The 19,508-nt window shown below is 43.8% G+C and overlaps 2 protein-coding genes and 5 non-coding genes across 7 annotated transcripts; 6 read left to right on the forward strand and 1 right to left on the reverse strand.

Annotated features, from left to right (window-relative positions):
• Positions 1-10,383: 10,383 nt before the first annotated feature.
• LOC124677525 (60S ribosomal protein L13a-4-like) lies at positions 10,384-13,228 on the forward strand. Its single transcript, XM_047213510.1, has 3 exons — positions 10,384-10,834; positions 10,922-11,009; positions 12,930-13,228. The coding sequence occupies exons 1-3, from the start codon at positions 10,446-10,448 to the stop codon at positions 13,071-13,073; spliced, it is 621 nt and encodes a 206-aa protein (XP_047069466.1). The 5' UTR covers positions 10,384-10,445; the 3' UTR covers positions 13,074-13,228.
• LOC124679914 lies at positions 11,382-11,461 on the forward strand. The gene has a single exon (XR_006995332.1). It is a non-coding gene; the product is annotated as a small nucleolar RNA R12 (small nucleolar RNA).
• LOC124679917 lies at positions 11,569-11,648 on the forward strand. The gene has a single exon (XR_006995335.1). It is a non-coding gene; the product is annotated as a small nucleolar RNA R12 (small nucleolar RNA).
• On the forward strand, positions 11,758-11,838 carry LOC124679915. Its single transcript, XR_006995333.1, has one exon. It is a non-coding gene; the product is annotated as a small nucleolar RNA R12 (small nucleolar RNA).
• LOC124679888 lies at positions 12,093-12,175 on the forward strand. Its single transcript, XR_006995310.1, has one exon. It is a non-coding gene; the product is annotated as a small nucleolar RNA SNORD24 (small nucleolar RNA).
• Positions 12,528-12,610, forward strand: LOC124679890. Its single transcript, XR_006995312.1, has one exon. It is a non-coding gene; the product is annotated as a small nucleolar RNA SNORD24 (small nucleolar RNA).
• A 1,316-nt stretch (positions 13,229-14,544) lies between the features above and the next one.
• On the reverse strand, positions 14,545-17,718 carry LOC124678128 (LRR receptor-like serine/threonine-protein kinase RPK2). The gene is made up of 2 exons (XM_047214052.1): positions 15,472-17,718; positions 14,545-14,778 (listed from the first exon to the last, which is right to left on the reverse strand). The coding sequence occupies exon 1, from the start codon at positions 17,664-17,666 to the stop codon at positions 15,489-15,491; it is 2,178 nt and encodes a 725-aa protein (XP_047070008.1). The 5' UTR covers positions 17,667-17,718; the 3' UTR covers positions 14,545-14,778; positions 15,472-15,488.
• Between the last annotated feature and the right edge of the window lie 1,790 nt (positions 17,719-19,508).

A 19,508-nucleotide genomic window follows, 5' to 3' on the forward strand; every position in this document is an offset into this window, starting at 1 on the left:
AAGGTCTAAGGAGAAAGCTCGCATTTGGATTTCTCGCTTTTGATTATTCTCAACTTAGACATCCATACAGGGACAACATAGACAACGGATAATGGACTCCTCTTTTAATGCTTTAAGCATTTGACAACAATTAATTCTTTTCTCATTAGAGATTTGAGGATATTTGTCCAAAGCTGAAACTTCCACCATGAATCATGGCTTTAGTTAGCGGCCCAATGTTCTTCTCTCACAATATGCATGCTCAAACCATTCAACTCGGTGTAGATCGCCCTTACTTCGGACAAGACGAACATGCATAGCAACTCACATGAAATTCAACAATGAGTTGATGGCGTTCCCCGGTAAACATGGTTATCGCACAACAAGCAACTTAATAAGAGATAAAGTGCATAATTACATATTCAATACCACAATAGTTTTTAAGCTATTTGTCCCATGAGCTATATATTGCAAAGGTGAATGATGGAATTTTAAAGGTAGCACTCAAGCAATTTACTTTGGAATGGCGGGAAAATACCATGTAGTAGGTAGGTATGGTGGACACAAATGGCATAGTGGTTGGCTCAAGTATTTTGGATGCATGAGAAGTATTCCCTCTCGATACAAGGTTTAGGCTAGCAAGGCTTATTTGAAACAAACACAAGGATGAACCGGTGCAGCAAAACTCACATAAAAGACATATTGTAAACATTATAAGACTCTACACCGTCTTCCTTGTTGTTCAAACTCAAAACTAGAAATTATCTAGACCTGAGAGAAACCAAATATGCAAACCAAATTTTAGCATGCTCTATGTATTTCTTCATTAATGGGTGCAAAGCATATGATGCAAGAGCTTAAACATGAGCACAACAATTGCCAAGTATCACATTACCCAAGACATTTATAGCAATTACTACATGTATCATTTTCCAATTCCAACCATATAACAATTTAACGAAGGAGAAACTTCGCCATGAATACTATGAGTAGAAACCAAGGACATATTTGTCCATATGCTACAGCGGAGCGTGTATCTCTCCCATAAAGTGAATGCTAGGATACATTTTATTCAAACAAAACAAAAACAAAAACAAACCGACGCTCCAAGAAAAAGCACATAAGATGTGGCCGAATAAAAATATAGTTTCGGGGGAGGAACCCGATAATTTGTCGATGAAGAAGGGGATGCCTTGGGCATCCCCAAGCTTAGACGCTTGAGTCTTCTTGATATATGCAGGGGTGAACCACCGGGTGCATCCCCAAGCTTAGAGCTTTCACTCTCCTTGATCATGTTGCATCATACTCCTCTCTTGATCCTTGAAAACTTCCTCCACACCAAACTCGAAACAACTCATTAGAGGGTTAGTGCACAATATAAATTGACATATTCAGAGGTGACACAATCATTCTTAACACTTCTGGACATTGCATAATGCTACTGGACATTAGTGGATCAAAGAAATTCATCCAACATAGCGAAAGAGGCAATGCGAAATAAAAGGCAGAATCTGTCAAAACAGAACAGTTCGTATTGACGAATTTTAAAATGGCACCAGACTTGCTCAAACGAAAATGCTCAAATTGAATGAAAGTTGCGTACATATCTGAGGATCATGCTCGTAAATTGGCGTAATTTTCTGAGCTACCTACAGGGAGGTGGACCCAGATTCGTGACAGCAAAGAAATCTGGAACTGCGCAGTAATCCAAATCTAGTACTTACTTTTCTAACAACGGCTTAACTTGGCACAACAAAACTCAAAACTAAGATAAGGAGAGGTTGCTACAGTAGTAAAAAACTTCCAAGACACAAAATAAAAACAAAGTACTGTAGGTAAAAACATGGGTTGTCTCCCATAAGCGCTTTTCTTTAACGCCTTTCAGCTAGGCGCAGAAAGTGTGTATCAAGTAACATCGAGAGATGAAGCATCAACATCATAATTTGTTCTAATAATAGAATCATAAGGTACCTTTATTCTCTTTCTAGGGAAGTGTTCCATACCTTTCTTGAGAGGAAATTGATATTTTATATTACCTTCCCTCATATCAATAATAGCACCAACGGTTCGAAGAAAAGGTCTTCCCAATATAATTGGACAAGATGCATTGCATTCAATATCCAAGACAACAAAATCAACGGGAACAAGATTATTGTTAACGGTAATGCGAACATTATCAACTTTACCCAAAGGTTTCTTTGTAGAATGATCAGCAAGATTAACATCCAAATAACAATTTTTCAGCGGTGGCAAGTCAAGCATATTATAAATTTTCTTCGGCATAACAGAAATACTTGCACCAAGATCACATAAAGCATTACAATCAAAATCTTTAACCTTCATCTTAATGATGGGCTCCCAACCATCTTCTAGCTTTTTAGGAATAGAGGCTTCGCGCTCTAGTTTCTCTTCTCTAGCTTTTATGAGAGCATTTGTAATATGATGCGTGAAAGCCAAATTTATAGCACTAGCATTAGGACTTTTAGCAAGTTTTTGCAAGAACTTTATAACTTCAGAGATGTGGCAATCATCAAAATTCAAACCATTATAATCTAAAGCAATGGGATCATCATCCCCAATGTTGGAAAAATTTCAGCAGCTTTATCACGAGCGGTTTCGGCGGTTTTAGTAGTTTCGAGGCAGTTTTTCGCGCTTTGCATTAGAAGTGGAAACATTGCTAACACCAATTCTTTTATTAGTATGAGTAGGAGGTGCAGCAACATGTGTAGCATTAGCATTACTAGTGGTGGTAATAGTCCAAACTTTAGCTATATTCTTCTCTTTAGCTAGTTTTTCATTTTCTTCTCTATCCCACCTAGCACGCGAGTTCAGCCATTAATCTTATATTCTCATTAATTCTAACTTGGATGGCATTTGCTGTAGTAACAATTTTATTTTCAATATCCCTATTAGGCATAACTTTCGATTTCAAAAGATCAACATCAGAGGCAAGACTATCAACTCTAGAAACAAGAATATCAATTTTATTGAGCTTTTCCTCAACAGATTTGTTAAAGGCAGTTTGTGTACTAATAAATTCTTTAAGCATGGCCTCAAGTCCAGGGGGTGAATTCCTATTATTGTTGTAAGAATTCCCATAAGAATTAGCATAACCGTTACCATTATTATAAGGATATGGCCTATAGTTATTACTAGAATTGTTAGATAAGCATTGTTGTTGAAATTATTATTTTTAATGAAGTTTACATCAACATGTTCTTCTTGTGCAACCAATGAAGCTAATGGAACATTATTAGGATCAACATTAGTCCTATCATTCGCAAGCATAGACATAATAGCATCAACCTTATCATTCAAGGAAGAGGATTCCTCAACAGAATTTACCTTCTTACCTTGTGGAGCTCTTTACGTGTGCCATTCGGAAGTAATTAACCATCATATTATCAAGGAGCTTTGTTGCTTCACCAAGAGTGATGGACATAAAGGTACCTCCAGCAGCTGAATCCAATAAATTCCGCGAAGAAAAATTTAGTCCTGCATAGAAGGTTTGGATGATCATCCAAGTAGTCGGTCCATGGGTTGGGCAATTTTTAACCGAGAGATTTCATTCTTTCCCAAGCTTGAGCAACATGTTCAGTATCTAATTGTTTGAAATTCATTATGCTACTCCTCAAAGATATAATTTTAGCAGGGGGATAATATCTACCAATAAAAGCATCCTTGCATTTAGTCCATGAATCAATACTATTCTTAGGCGAGAGATAGCAACCAATCTTTAGCTCTTCCTCTTAATGAGAAAGGGAACAATTTTAATTTTATAATGTCACCATCTACATCTTTATACTTTTGCATTTCACATAGTTCAACAAAATTATTGAGATGGGCAGCGGCATCATCGGAACTAACACCGAGAAAATTGCTCTCTCATGACAAGATTAAGTAAAGCGAGGTTTAATTTCAAAGAATTCTGCTCTGTAGTAGCGAGTGGAGCAATAGGTGTGCATAAGAAATCATTATTATTTGTGCTAGTGAAGTCACACAACTTAGTATTTTCAGGGTTGGCCATTTTAGCAACAGTAAATAAAGCAAACTAGATAAAGTAAATGCAAGTAACTAATTTTTTTGTGTTTTTGATATAGCAAACAAGACAGCAAATAGAGTAAAGCTAGCAACTAATTTTTTTGTGTTTTGATATAATGCAGCAAACAAAGTAGTAAATAAAATAAAGCAAGACAAAAACAAAGTAAAGAGATTGAGAAGTGGAGACTCCCCTTGCGGCGTGTCTTGATCTCCCCGACAACGAGCGCCGAGAAAATATGCTTGATGGCGTGTATTTCACACGTTCGTTGGGCAACCCCAAGAGGAAGGTATGATGAGCACAGCAGCAAGTTTTCCCTCGAGAAAGAAACCAAGGTTTATCGAACCAGGAGGAGCCAAGAAGCACGTTGAAGGTTGATGGCGGCGGGATGTAGTGCGGCACAACACCGGAGATTCGGCGCCAACGTGGAACCTGCACAACACAACCAAAGTACTTTGCCCCAACGAAACGGTGAGGTTGTCAATCTCACCGAAGCTTGCTGTAACAAAGGATTAACCGTATTGTGTGGAAGATGATTGTTTGCGAGAGAAAACGGTAAAAACAAGTATTGCAGTAGATTGTATTTCGGTAAAGAGAATTGGACCGGGGTCCACGAGTTCACTAGAGGTGTCTCTCCCATAAGACGAACAACATGTTGGGTGAACAAATTACGGTTGGGCAATTGACAAATAAAGAGAGCATGACAATGCACATACATATCATGATGAGTATAGTGAGATTTAATTGGGCATTACGACAAAGTACATAGACCGCCATCCAGCTGCATCTATGCCTAAAAAGTCCACCTTCGAGGTTATCATCCGAACCCCCTCCGAGTATTAAGTTGCAAAGCAACGAGACAATTGCATTAAGTATGGTGCGTAATGTAATCAACAACTACATCCTTAGACATAGCATCAATGTTTTATCCCTAGTGGCAACAGCACAACACAACCTTAGAACTTTACATCCATTGTCCCAGGTGTCAATGCGAGGCATGAACCCACTATCGAGCATAAGTACTCCCTCTTGGAGTTAAAAGCATCTACTTGGCCAGAGCATCTACTAGTAACGGAGAGCATGCAAGATCATAAACAACACATAAGCATAACTTTGATAATCAACATAACAAGTATTCTCTATTCATCGGATCCCAACAAACGCAACATATAGAATTACATATAGATGATCTTGATCATGATAGGCAGCTCACAAGATCCGACAATGATAGCACAATGGGGAGAAGACAACCATCTAGCTACTGCTATGGACCCATAGTCCAGGGGTAGACTACTCACTCATCACTCCGGAGGCGACCATGGCGGTGTAGAGTCCTCCGGGAGATGATTCCCCTCTCCGGCGAGGGTGCCGGAGGCGATCTCCGGGATCCCCCGAGATGGGATCGGCGGCGACGGCGTCTCGGTAAGGTTTTCCGTATCGTGGCTCTCGGTGCGGGGGTTTCGTCACGGAGGCTTTAAGTAGGCGGAAGGGCAAGTCGAGAGGGGGCACGGGGGCCCCGGATGACGAGGCGGCGCGGCCAAGGGGGGCCGCGCCGCCCTAGGGTTTGGCTCCCCTGTGGCCCCACTTCGTTTCGTCTTCGGACTTCGGAAGCTTCGTGAGAAAATAGGCCCCTGGGCTTTTATTTCGTCCAATTCCGAGAATATTTCTTTACTAGGATTTACGAAACCAAAAACAGCGAGAACAACGACAGCGGCACTTCGGCATCTTGTTAATAGGTTAGTTCCAGAAAATGCACGAATATGACATAAAGTGTGCATAAAACATGTAGATAACATCAATAATGTGGCATGGAACACAAGAAATTATCGATACGTTGGAGACGTATCACAACAACACATCCACAACCTTAGAATTTTCTGTCACTGTCCCAGATTCAATGGAGGCATGAACCCACTATCGAGCATAAATACTCCCTCTTGGAGTCACAAGTATCAACTTGGCCAGAGCCTCTACTAGCAACGGAGAGCATGCAAGATCATAAACAACACATATATGATAGATTGATAATCAACTTGACATAGTATTCCATATTCATCGGATCCCAATAAACACAACATGTAGCATTACAAATAGATGATCTTGATCATGATAGGCAGCTCACAAGATCTAAACATGATAGCATATGAGGAGAAGACAACCATCTAGCTACTGCTATGGACCCACAGTCCAAGGATGAACTACTCACGCATCAATCCGGAGGCGGGCATGGTGATGTAGAGCCCTCCGGTGATGATTCCTCTCTCCAGCAGGGTGCCGGAGGCGATCTCCAGAATCCCCCGAGATGGGATTGGCGGCGGCGGCGTCTCAGTAACTTTTCTCGTATCGTGGCTCTCGGTACTAGGGTTTTCGCGACAGAGAGATTATATAGGCGAAGGGGCAGAGTCGGGGGACGCTCGAGGGGCCTACCCCATAAGGCGGCGTGGCCAGGGGTGGGGCCGCGCCCCCCTATGGTGTGGCCGCCTCGTCGCCCCTCTTCGTCTCCTCTTAGGACTTCTGGAAGGCTCCGTGGAAAATAAGACCGTGGGCTTTTATTTCGTCCAATTCCGGGAATATTTCTCGTGTAGGATTTACGAAACCAAAAACAGCGAGAAAACGAGAGCTGGCGCTTTGGCATCTTGTTAATAGGTTAGTTCCGGAAAATGCATCAAAATGATGTAAAGTGTATATAAAACATGTGAGTATTGTCATATAACTAGCATGGAACATAAGAAATTATAGATACGTTTGAGACGTATCATGTGGCTGCTGCAGCAGGAGCGGTACCCGCAGGCACATCCGCACGAGGAACGCGGCGTGCGCGTCGTCGCACGTTGTCGCGAGGTGGCGGCAACCGAGTCAAAAGCTCCTGAAATTTGGCGTCGAGCTTGGAGTTGAAAGCTGCCTCGAGGCCATCCAGCTTGTCCAACGCGTCGGTGAGTTTGGCATCCACGTCACCAATGCGTGCATCGGTGTCGCGTGCATGCCCGCCCAAAATATGGGTGAAGTGAGCATGCAACGCCTCACTAGTCATCTTGGCCGGGTCAACAGCGGCCGGATCAACAGGTCCTGACATGGTTAGTACACAAAAAGTACAAATGTATATGCCTACGAACTACGGAATATGGTGGTTCACGCACAATTCGTCAAGCAAAATACAAAGCTCTTACAAGTTCTTACCAAATAGGAGGAAGGTGATACAACAACCAACAAGGATCAGCGTCTCCAAAGATTGCCAAAGCGATTACCAGATATCGACACAGTGCACGTGGAGACAATATGTAGAGCTGTAGGAAGGCTAATATGGTAGCAAAACAGCAATTGTCAAAACAGCAATGCAATATTGAAAGTATGCTCAACCATGGTACTGTGCTGGTCCTAGGCTAGACCGTACTAGAGACGCGAGCCTAGAACACTAGCGAGGTCACGGCGCGGCACACAAGCAACTAGCAGCGATGAGGTGGCGATGATGTGGCGACGTGAGGTGCGAAAAATCACTATGATGGCAAGTGTCTCAAACTGATCCCCAAGGTCTAAAAACAGTAGCCTCAGAAAAAAAAATTGTCGAAATTTCGGAGGTGCTCCGGAAAGCGCGCAGGCGCAAAAAAAATGTCGCTATAACGGCCAGTGGCGAAAAGTGATCGCCAAGGTGAAAAACCAATGTAGCCAGAAATTTTTTTCAGAGGCGTTTCCAGACTTTTTTTTTGATCTCCTTCCAATTACTTACTGGCGGCCGAAACTTATCTCACGGAAATTTTTCTACAGCACAGGATGAAATTAGAAGGCAACAGCTATTAAGGAAAACAGGAAAACCTTAGTCTACACGGACTCTGTCGCGGCAGAGAAACAGCACAAATCCGTGTCGTGGTAGGAACCGGGGTATATGGTAGATGCGGGTGTATATGGCAGGTGTATATGGTGATGGCGAAAGTATATGGCAGGTGTATATGGTAGGTGTATATGGCGATGGCGGAAGTATATGACAGGTGTATATGGCGATGATGGCGGTGATCTGCGTATGGTGCGAGTGGCGACGGCGGCGTGACTAATATGACCAGAACTCGAAACTCTAAAGGAACTAGACGCTAAGACCAGCAACTCGACACGAATATGTAGACACAAATTCAACTATGCAAAACTGAAAAGACAATGCAAGGCGTGGCAGGGGGGTTAATGGGACGATATGATCTAAACCCTAACTGTTTTTTTGTGGCTTTTTGGTGATTTATGGGTATGATGGCAGATGCAATCTAAACTAGGAAAACTGTAAATTCTCACCGAGCAACCTGAAATCTGATACCACTTGATAGGGCAAAGGTGGCCGATCTTTCGATGAGAGTATGATAGTGTCGATTTGTTGGTGGAGTTCGTGCTTGACGATCCGACTACACGTGCAAAGCTCGTGCGCCAATGCAATCGCTAGGACAATCTCCGGGAGTTACTGATCTTGCGGATGCACGATCGGCCGACCAGGCAAGGGTCTTAATTCCTACACGAAATCGAGAACAAGTAAGAACTAATGATGCAATCAGAATATTGCGGATATAGATGAAAGCTGTATTGAATAAGGTGGGATTCCGAATAGTCGGTCTTGTTCTGGGCGTTGGCCTCAAAAGAAGTACACGAGAGTTGCAGCAATGACTAACTTTTAGTCTAATCAAAATCCGAGTCTAAACGTGACGACTATGGGGGTATTTAAAGGAGGAAAAGGTGGGGTTTCGGCCAACCATACGTATGGTGGCCGAACCAAACCCTAGAAGACCTTTCCCCCTTCAATACGGACTCTAAAAAGTGGCTAACTTAATTCCTACGAAAATGACATGGGTCTGGCCCAAAACTAAAGGTGACGCAGCACCATATTATGCTATGGACGAAATTATGAAGTGGGAAACTCTATATTTCGTCCATGTCTTCATCTCTTCTTATGGTGGCTTCAAAGTTCTGAAATCTCCACTTGCGGCGTCATCTTCAATCCTCAAATGCTTGCTGCCATCTCCTCCATGCGTGATCATGCTCCAATGCTTGTCCTCCTCATCCATGCTTGGTCCATCATTTCTAAGAGTAACAAACATATCTGATTTAGGCAACATCATATTCTCATGTATGTGAGGAATAGTTCCAAGAAACGAAAGTACCTGATAGTTAAGTTGTTTGGCACGAGTTCGAGTGATTGGTCCTTGTATTTGTGTGGCTGTAGGTACAACGGTTGTATCAAGAAATGGGATGTCCTCATCACAGTTCGTCCAGCGAGGCCGCTAGAAGAGAGAGGAAGAGGAGCCAGGGTGGCCAAGAGAGCGAGAAAGTGGGAAATGAGCGGTTACCACTTTGGATCCCTTGTATCCAAACGAGTCTTAGGGGAAAAAGGACCCTCCTTCTAGATAAAATTGCACATAACACTAGTGTTTGGTGTAGTTGTTGCATTGAACACAGAAATCAAATCCCTTTTCCAACTCACCCCATATTTCTGTCTAAAAGTTGCAGCTAGCCCAAATAGAGTGATGTAGAGGCTTAATTTAAAGTGTATCTAACATGTTAACATGTATTCCTATACTGTATACCACAACTGTATGACAAATTAAAAAAATTAAGAGCATGAAGGTAGAAAATATATAAAAATTATGTGAAAATACATCAGAATATTTGAGCAATATAACAACATGTATACCACACAGTGCATCACCACCAAACCATATTGAGCGTCCCATGGGAGTTAATAAGCTCCAATTAGTGTCAGGGCACTTCACAAAATAACAATCAAAGTGTTTCCTAACACATACAAAATACGGAGTCTTTATCAATCACTACAAAAATTAGAGGACAAAATGCCTCATTCTTCTCCCTCGTGCATTTCTTCATCCCGCCGTTGCGCATCATGACAAGGTGTGAAGTAGACATAGAACCTAGAGTTTGGGGAGTTGGGGTTATGCTGCCGACGCCAACCTCTAAGGGCATGTACAATGGTGATATCTTAGCAATACCACGTAGGATAAATGGTGATATGGAGGAAAGAGAAAGTCAAAAAAGACTTTGCCTTCTCTTAGCTAAGAGATGATCTCTTAGCACAATCTGTCTCACCACATATTTAGGATATCTAGTTACTAAAGATAAGACTAAAAAATAACCCATTGTACATCATGTTTTACTGTCATATCTAGATTACATGGCAGTGATATAGTTAAGATAAAACACTGTTATCAACCATTGCACATGCCCTAATGTCATGCGCAATTTGCTCCTTCTATCGTAAGCCCATTCAGTCCATCGTATGTCCAGCCCACTGCGGACTGCACGGCCCAATCTCCGACCTCGCCGTCGCCTATAAATGTATAAACCCTAACGCCTCCCGTCTTCCTCCTCTGCCGCCGCCACTCGAGACCAACACCGGAGCCGGAGGCAGAGACGAAGGGAGAGTCGACAAGGGAAGGCAACGATGGTGTCCGGCTCCGGTGTGTCCGCGCGCCGCGTGGTGGTGGACGCGCGTCACCACATGCTGGGCCGCCTCGCCTCGATCGTTGCCAAGGAGCTCCTCAACGGGCAGCGCGTGGTGGTGGTCCGGTGCGAGGAGATCAGCATCTCCGGCGGGCTGGTCCGGCAGAAGATGAAGTACCTCCGTTTCCTCCGCAAGCGGATGAACACCAAGCCCTCGCACGGGCCCATCCACTACCGCGCCCCGTCCCGCATCTTCTGGCGCACGGTCCGTGGCATGATCCCGCACAAGACCGCCCGCGGCGAGGCCGCCCTTGCCAGGCTCAAGGCCTACGAGGGTGTCCCGCCGCCGTACGACCGCACCAAGCGCATGGTCATCCCCGACGCCCTCAAGTATGCGCCTCTCTCTTGCTTTCTGCTCTAATGTGCGATTTGATTGGTTCTGTAGTGATGATCTTTGTGTGACTTCTTGTTGGCTAGGGTTCTGAGGCTGCAGCCGGGCCACAAGTACTGTCTTCTCGGCGAGCTCTCCAAGGAGGTCGGATGGAACTACCACGAAACCATCAAGGTACGTTGCGTTGATTCGATCGCTATCCTTGTCATCTATATGAACAGAATATTGATGCTGTGATGCATGTATATTATGCTCTGATTTTCTATGCTAGATGTGTTCTGATTGAGTCCACTTATGTCGTATCATTTCTGTGTTAGATATAAGCCAAACTTTTCCTGTTATATGTTAGCTTTGTTGAATCAAATGTAACTTAGACTAGCCATAGAGCAAGGGTATCGAATTGGGGGCTTCTTCTGTTCCTAATTTGTTGAAGTCGCCTCTCTGTCTTTGTCCATGTAGATGTTTTCTTGTGTGATTGCCCTCTTGATTTCTTAGTAAAACTTTTTCTATTCTTTTACTTACGAGCCTGTGTGCAACATGAGCATGACTGGGATGATGCAGAAACTAGGACAGATGTCCATTGATTTTTCATAAAGATGATTTATAACCAGCTACTTTTGACCAGTCATGCTATCGTTTTTTACAGTAAATGCTAGTACTATTTTTACTTTACAACTTAATGGATTTCTCTCATTTTTGTTTTACTTACTGAGCTGTGTGCAACATGAGCATGACTGGGATGATGCAAAAACTAGGACTCATGTCCATTGATTTTTCTCAAAGATGATCTATAACCAGCTACTTTTGACTAGTCATGCTATTTTTTTTGACAGTAATTGCGAATTTGATTTATTATTTGTTTGTTTACAACTTAATGTCTCGTGTTTGTTTTACTTACTGAGCTGTCTGCAAGATGATCATGACTGGGATGATGCAAAAAACCAGGACTAATGTCCATTGATTTTTCACAAAGATGATTTATAACCAGCTACTTTTGACTAGTCATGCTATTTTTGTGACACTAAGTGCTAATTTGATTTATTCTTTACAACTTAATGGATTTCCATCATGTCGAATGTTAGCTTTTCAATGGTCATGCTTTGCATGAAGAACAAAATGTGTTCTCATTGATTTTGTAATGATGATTCCCATAACAAGCTACTTTTGATCAAATTTTTTTAATGATGTTCTCTCTTAAGTATTTGGTTGTGGCTTTTACGGCCTTTTGTTTGCTGCTTTTCTTGTGCTTCCGTGACAAGCCTATGATGTGAGACTAATATTTGCTACTCTTGATGGGTAAATCCCAGTTGACGATCATAACCACCAAGATCTCTGAGGCCTCTTGTATAAACACGGATTACTTTGTATTGGTGTTCAATTTTTGATTTGTTGTTAGTTTCAATTTTTATTTGAACAGCAAATCATAAATCGTGGCTGGGTTATGGGTGGTTGTCTTTACAGCTCTTTTTTTTAGTTCAGGTATTGAATTGAACTTGCATGTCAGTGAAGTATCGTCCTACTATTGTGGACAAAACCTTCTTATTTTTTTGAAAATGCATGCTTATTTTTCATCTGCTGGATTTTTATAGATTGTGAAGAATGTTTACCTTAACCAGCTACCTTTGATCAGTAATTCCACTAGGTGACTTTCACTGTGTGTGTTCTGTTTGCTTCTCTTGTACTTCCATGTTAAGCCTATGATGTGAGATTAATATTTGCTACTCTTGATGGGTACTACCCAGTTGACGATCATAACCACCAAGATCTCTGAGGCCTCTGCCTATGGCAGACAGGGATTGTTTTCTTACAGTTCAAATGTTTGGCAGTTTGTCTGTTCATTGTGTGATTTTTTTCAGAACATGCATTAAACGTCAGGAAATGGTTTTCTACCGTTGTGGATAAGACATTATTGGCCATGACGATGTTAGAAAATAACTTGCAATTCATAGTTATTGGCCATGACCATCTAGATCTCCAAGTCCTGTTAGATACTCTTGATTGGGGAGCCATTTTTATGCTTGCTTGTGGATCTATAGTGCACATCTCTGTAGAATTGTATGTTGTCTCATGACATCTTTTGTTTGGATCTGGCAGGAACTTGAGGAGAAGCGGAAGGAGAAGGCTAAGGTCTCGTATGACAGGAGGAAGCAACTGACCAAGCTACGCGTCAAGGCTGAGAAGGCTGCCGAAGAGAAGTTGGGTTCTCAGCTGGAGATCCTGGCACCAATCCAGTACTAGTGTGCTATTGGATTGCTGGACAATGCTTGTGATCTTTATTATTTACCTTAGTAGCAATGAGATTTCAAACTGCTGAGTACCTATACTATTCCAATCTTGTAGCAAATGAATTGTTTGTTTTCTGGAAATGTGATATTTTTGGGTTTGTTGGTCTAGCCTATGAGATACCTTGCTGTTCGTCATCTGTTCATTTCTACTGTTACGGTCATCTAGGGGACAGTTTTTGGTTCATGTTCTTAGCTCGGGAACACATCCATAGTCTGCTTGCATTGAATTTCGTTACCGTCAATAGCGTGCCACATATAGTAACTCTGTTAACCGTTGAATCAGTCTCTTGAAGGTGCTCATAGAGGTATGTTGTTTCGAAAATGAGCACTTCGTCTAGTTTGAACGTTGAACTGAAATTGTCTCCCTACTCCAATCTCCCAGTTGGTATAGGCGAACACCCTCTGTTGCACGCCCCCACCTTTGGTTTTCGCTCGAAATTCCCCACCCAGTCCTAAACTGGTACTACCTCCGTTCCGGTTTATAGAACTTGCACGCATTTTTAGGTTGTCAATTTAACCAACGTAGTACAACATATATTCTACAAAATATATACCATTAGAAAGTTTAGATCATGTACTTTTTAATGATATAATATTTATAGTGTAAAACTTAAATTGACGATCTTGAAATACCCGTAGGCTGTGTAAACCAGGACGGAGGGAGTAGATAACCCTCCCTTGGGCCTTTTCTTCCTCCGACCCTCCTCTGCTTTTACCATCGAGTCAAGAAGGCTCCGCTGCCGCGGTAGAGACTGGAGAGGCGACTAGCAGGAGAGGACTCTGGCTGGCTACGGCTCCAACCCCATCCCATGGTGCATCTCCTTCCCTACCGTGACCCTCCTTCCCTTTCCTTCTGATTCTCCTCCTCTAAAACCCTAGACCAACGGGAATGCCTCAAGCGTGTAATCTCCCTTTTGTAACTAAAGCTGAGCCTTCCACGATTTTATTTTCTAGGTCGAAACATTAATGAAACACATGCGTCTCTTTTGTTCATTATTCACTAATTTGTGTGGAGTATGTATTAGGAACAACTTTCTCATATTCAAACTCTGAGAAAACCAAATCACTAAAGTTACACATCCAAACACAAGCTAGGATTGGCAGATAAGACTTGATTCCCCTTGCAATTGCGAAACAACGAGACAACAGAATTGGTACTCGACCTACGGTGTGACTAAACATCAATTACCCATTTTTCAATTCCTATAGGATAGGACATGCCATGGCATCCTATCCCTATGTTTTGGAAATCCAAGAGGCCATTACCTTGCCGAGGAGGACAAGCCTGAGAGAAGGTCCAATAGAACCCACGCCTTTCAGGTGCTAGCATTCATATTGTTCAGCCCTGTGACAAGGAAACGATGCAAACAATTCCAGTCCAGCAACATCATCTCAAAGAGTGATTCAGGCATAGTCTCACCACATGTTTTAACAGCCAGCAAATTCGATTGCAATGGTATTTAATCATCTGAAGATGTTGGGGGATTAAGTTGTCTTTCTCACGAAAACAAGAAAAGAAAAGAAAAGAAAAACATGGCTTATCATCTTGCTAACTATACTAAGGGTGTTCCTGGAACACAAGGCGGCATATGTGCATCTTATCCTCGAATCTGCTGCGCTAAATAGACCACTATTCACCATAATTAAGCTCCGGTGACCTGCACACAAGAAATGGCACATGTCAATAACGACAGCTTCACAAATTTCAAATAAAACACAACCATAAGCCTATCGAGGTGCTACAGAATTAGAGAAAAAGTCATTTCACTTTCAGGTATTATTCGTTCCCCAAATTCTGCAAATAGGAACTCACTTTGTATACTGAACTATCACATGATTATGTCAGTCAGGCATGTCCATGAGCAAAGTGAGATTTCACTTGAATAATGGGAATAAAAAAATCTACAAAATGTCCCAAGAGAGAGGAGTTGCTTTTTAAGCCTCCATTGACACTTCATTTTGGAAAATAATTTCTGCATAGCAAATTATCCTCCCAACAACCCTCAGTTTCACCACCAAGCACCACGTTTGGCATCAACCTGAGTTTGCACACTTTTCTCCATATTTGGTTATGTAGGCAAATTTCTTGTATGGAAATAGTTACCTAAGGTGCTAATTATGACTACCAAGGATTCTGGGCTATGTGTGTCATGATGGTACATGAAGAGTCAGTAACAAATGCTAGCAACATTCACACCGTCGTGGGAAAAAGAGAAAAACAACACTGCAATTTGCCTTTAAATTATCATATCAACATAGAATATGGTATGAAATCTACCCCAAAGTAAACTAACTTAATGTACAGTACTAAGTGGATAAAATCAGTCTACATAAAGGGACAAGCTTCTTACCTCCTTTCTTGCTGTTCCTAGTAAGAAGGCGGACGGAGTTCTCTTAGACGCCGAACAACATGCTTCATTGTGGGCCTAGAAGAAGGCACCTCCATTGTGCACATGACCCCCAGGTTCATAATCTCAACCAGGTCATCGTGTGGGGCCTTATCCCACAAGCCTTCGACGAAGAACTCACGAACTCTACCTCTTTGGATTAGCTTATTAGCCCAACTAACGATGTTGAAACCATTTCCATATGGAGAAAATGATGGATCCAGTGCTTTCTTATCGGATATCAGTTCAAGAAGTACAACTCCATAGCTATAAACATCTGCTTTATCAGACACGCGGCATGTCATTGCATACTCTGGTGCGACATAACCAAAAGTACCAGCGACGTTTGTGGTTGCATGGGTTTCTGAGTTCCGGAGAAGTTTTGCTAATCCAAAATCAGAGAGATATGCATTGAAGTGGTCGTCGAGCAATATATTGCTTGGCTTAACATCTCGGTGCAGAATGCGGGGGGAGCACTCGTCATGCATGAAAGCAAGAGCCTGAGCAATATCCAGAGCAATTTTGTGAAGCATTCTCCAACTAATTTGCATCTTAGTTCTGTCTTGAATGAACCTTTGCAAGTTGCCACCAGGCAGATAGTTGTATATCAGGAATGTCTCTTGGTCACTGATATGGAACCCAATGAGGGTGACAAGATTAGGATGGCGACACCGCCCAAGGGTTTCAACTTCTGTTTGAAATTGCTTGGCACCGTGCTGCCTCCCAATAGAAAGCCTCTTTATTGCCACCAAAATCCCAGGTGCAACCTCAGCTCTATATGTCGCGCCAAAGCCGCCACTACCAATGCAGTTGCTTGCATTAAAATTACCAGTGGCGCGGACAACTGCCTCATAAGTCAGGGAAGCACCAATATCAAGACCATGAAAAACCTTCACCTCCCTTCTAATACCAGAACGTCTTGCTGGCCTCCCGGTACATCTCTTTTTGCAAATGTACACGATGATCATTAGTAAGAGAACAACAATAACTGCTGAAGCTGAAGCAGCCAGAATAATCTCTACGGTTCTCAAGTGACCACCACTACTGCTACCATCAGCCGGCGTGCCCGAGTTTGCCTCGGTCAGTACCCGCGAGCTTCGGAATGGAGGGATGACTGTAAATAATTCACTAGGCTGGGGAGGTGAATTTACCACTGAACTATCACCTGCCACCGAGGAAACGTTAACCACTTGGAGTGATGACATATGGGCTGATACCTCCCCAGAGAGCAGATTGTTTGCAAGCAGTAGATCAGTGTGATTTCTTAGTGCCAGTAGATCAAAAGGAAGCACTCCTGATAAAGAATTGGAGGACAAATTTAGAAACCTGAGTGTGCTCAGCTGGCCCAGACCGGATGGTATCTCACCACTGAAATTGTTCCCAGCCAATGACAGAAACCTCAAGCTCCTGAGCTCCCTGAGAATGGAGGAAGGCACTTGACCATGAAGCAAATTTCCGCTGAGGTCGATCTTGACAAGAGAGCTGCAATGCCGGAGCTCCGGCGGGATGCCTCCGGCGAGCCTGTTCCCGGACAGCTCCAAAACCCGCAGCTCGGCGAGCCTCCCAATCTGCGGCGGGATGAAACCCTCCAACGAATTGGCGGACATCCGGAGCCGCCGGAGCGCCGTGCAGTCCCCTATACCAGGAGGGATTCTTCCGGCGAGCTGGTTGCCGGAAAGGTCCAAGCTCCGCAGTCCCTTGGGGAAGGTGACCGGAAGGGAGCCGCGGAGGGAGTTGCCGGCGAGGTTGAGAACCTCCAGGTGCTGTAGACGCCATAACTCACCGGGGATCTCTCCGCGCAGCCCGCGAGAGGGTAAGGAGAGTACTTTGAGCTCGGTGAGGCGAGCCACCGCCGGTGACAAGTGCCCAGCGAGGCCCCCGTCGGGTCGCGGAGGGAGGGAGACGGCGACGACCCGGGTCCGCGCGTCGCAGCTCACCGACGTCCAGGAGCAGTGTTCCCCGCCAGATTCTGGTGACCAGTGGCGGGGAACGTCGCCGGAGACGGACGAGAGCCCGTTCTTGAGCTGGCGGAGCGCCGTCCTGTCCTGTTCTTGGGGTACCGAGGAGGAGGTGGAGGCGGCGGCGGTGGCGAGAAGGTGGAGGAGGAATATGGTGGCGGTGGTTGTGTAGCAGAGCGCGCTCCGGCGATGGGAGGCCATCTCCCCGACTATTCGCCGACGAGGTCCTGGCGGGCTGAGGCTGTCGAGTCAGTCAGTGTGAATAGAGAATTGTGTGGTGGGGTCGATGCCGAAGGCTGGTATATATAATGGCCGAAGCGATGACTCTAGAGTAAATTGAAGGAAACTTAAGGGGCTAGACTGCGAGAATCGTATGCCTTTTCCAATCTTCCTGTCATTAATTTCTCAGTATTTCTCCCGTTAATTTCGTATTCACTTCCTTAGTGGAGTACTTTACTTTTGGAAGGCAATTTCCTGTATGCCAAATTTACCTTGTGGGTGGGAGCATTAGAATTGTAAGTTTGTTTTCTAGACCAGTGACTCTTTTGTTCTGAAATCGATTTTGAAAATCTAACCTTATTGGGCGTGTGATTTGTTAAATACATTTGTTTTTATGAACATAGTAGTTCATCCTTTTGGCGCCAAAATGTAGGTATATCGAAGTGTTCAAAATAATTTAGGCCCAACTCCAAGGGTTTGTTGCTTTCGGTGCCCATATCGATGCGATGCTCCCGAAACAGTCCACTGAATTTAACGGTACCGTCTATTGGGCTGAAAGTTGGGCTGCAATGCCCGCCATATTCGTGAACCCCCCCTCCCCCCCCGACCCCAACCCCAACATAATCGGCCCACAAAGTTTCCACGTAAAGCGACAACACGCGCGGTACACATGTTAAGGGTGTATTGCTCATTGCGCCGATACCAATGCAATGCTCTGGCTATGGTCCACAAAGTTTGGCGCCAACGCTAGCTGGGGCTGAAAGTTTGGGCTTCAATGCCCGTCATATAAGGAGACCCCCCCCCCCCCCCCCCCCCCCCGACATAATTAGCCCACAGAGTTTTCGCGTAAAGCAACAATACGCGCGGTGCACACGTTAAGGGTGTATTGCTCATTGCGCCGATACCAATGCAATGCTCTGGCTATGATCCACAAAGTTTGGCGCCAACGCTAGCTGGGCCGAAAGTTTGGGCTTCAATGCTCGCCATATTCGCTCACCTTACGATAGCGGAGAACCCCCTAGACCTAATCAGCCCGTAGCGTTTTCATGTAAAACGACAACACATGCGGTACACACGTTAAGGGTGTATTGCTCATTGCGCCGATACCAATGCAATGCTCTGGCTATGGTCCACAAAGTTTGGCGCCACCGCTAGCTGGGCCTAAATGGCCGATATCTTCACGCACGCAACGTTCTTGACCTAATGAGCCCCCCACGAACACCGATATACTTGTTGGTCGCTATATTTACGGATAATGGTGTCCCTGCATTCTCCGACGATTCCCACGCGGGTTTAAAGCTCAACTATTTTCCAACTTGCAGTAAGAAACTATTTTCGTAGAAATGTAGATACGGTGATCGACATATCTTGTACGGGGCTCGTTAGAAGGTCGAACAAATTTAGAAAGCCATGGCACATTGCCTTAGTTAGCGCTCATGTGCCGGAGTTGCACTTTATTGTCCATCATGCCAGAGCTTCCTATTTCGGTTGTCGTTAAATAGTCATCTATACATTTTTCTTCAAACATGGCACACAAACTTGAAACTCGCAAATGCTCCTTTTGAAACTAAATGTAGGGCGGTAGTTGAAATTCCACTCCATGAAGTTTCCAAATATTTGAAGTTTGAACCCTCGTCCACACATGTTGAATTGGCTCAGACCACCCATTGTCACAGGTACCTAAATTTATTTAAAAGAAAACGCGAACAAACTACATTGATAATTACCACCTTCCAGACATGTTGAACTGGCAGAGACCACCCATTATCACCGCATTAACAATTACCAAGTTGGTCCCTAAAGCAGAGTGGGAAAAAAAAAAGA

The sequence above is a fragment of the Lolium rigidum genome, chromosome 7, assembly GCF_022539505.1.
Source record: "Lolium rigidum isolate FL_2022 chromosome 7, APGP_CSIRO_Lrig_0.1, whole genome shotgun sequence".
In the NCBI taxonomy this organism is placed as follows: domain Eukaryota; kingdom Viridiplantae; phylum Streptophyta; class Magnoliopsida; order Poales; family Poaceae; genus Lolium; species Lolium rigidum.

Coding starts and splice junctions, on each gene's coding strand:
- LOC124677525 (XM_047213510.1), top strand. CDS start 10,446: ATGGTGTCCGGCTCCGGTGTGTCCGCGCGCCGCGTGGTGGTGGACGCG. Junction 10,835..10,921: donor GTCATCCCCGACGCCCTCAA/GTATGCGCCTCT, acceptor CTTGTTGGCTAG/GGTTCTGAGGCTGCAGCCGG. Junction 11,010..12,929: donor ACTACCACGAAACCATCAAG/GTACGTTGCGTT, acceptor TGGATCTGGCAG/GAACTTGAGGAGAAGCGGAA.
- LOC124678128 (XM_047214052.1), bottom strand. CDS start 17,666: ATGGCCTCCCATCGCCGGAGCGCGCTCTGCTACACAACCACCGCCACC.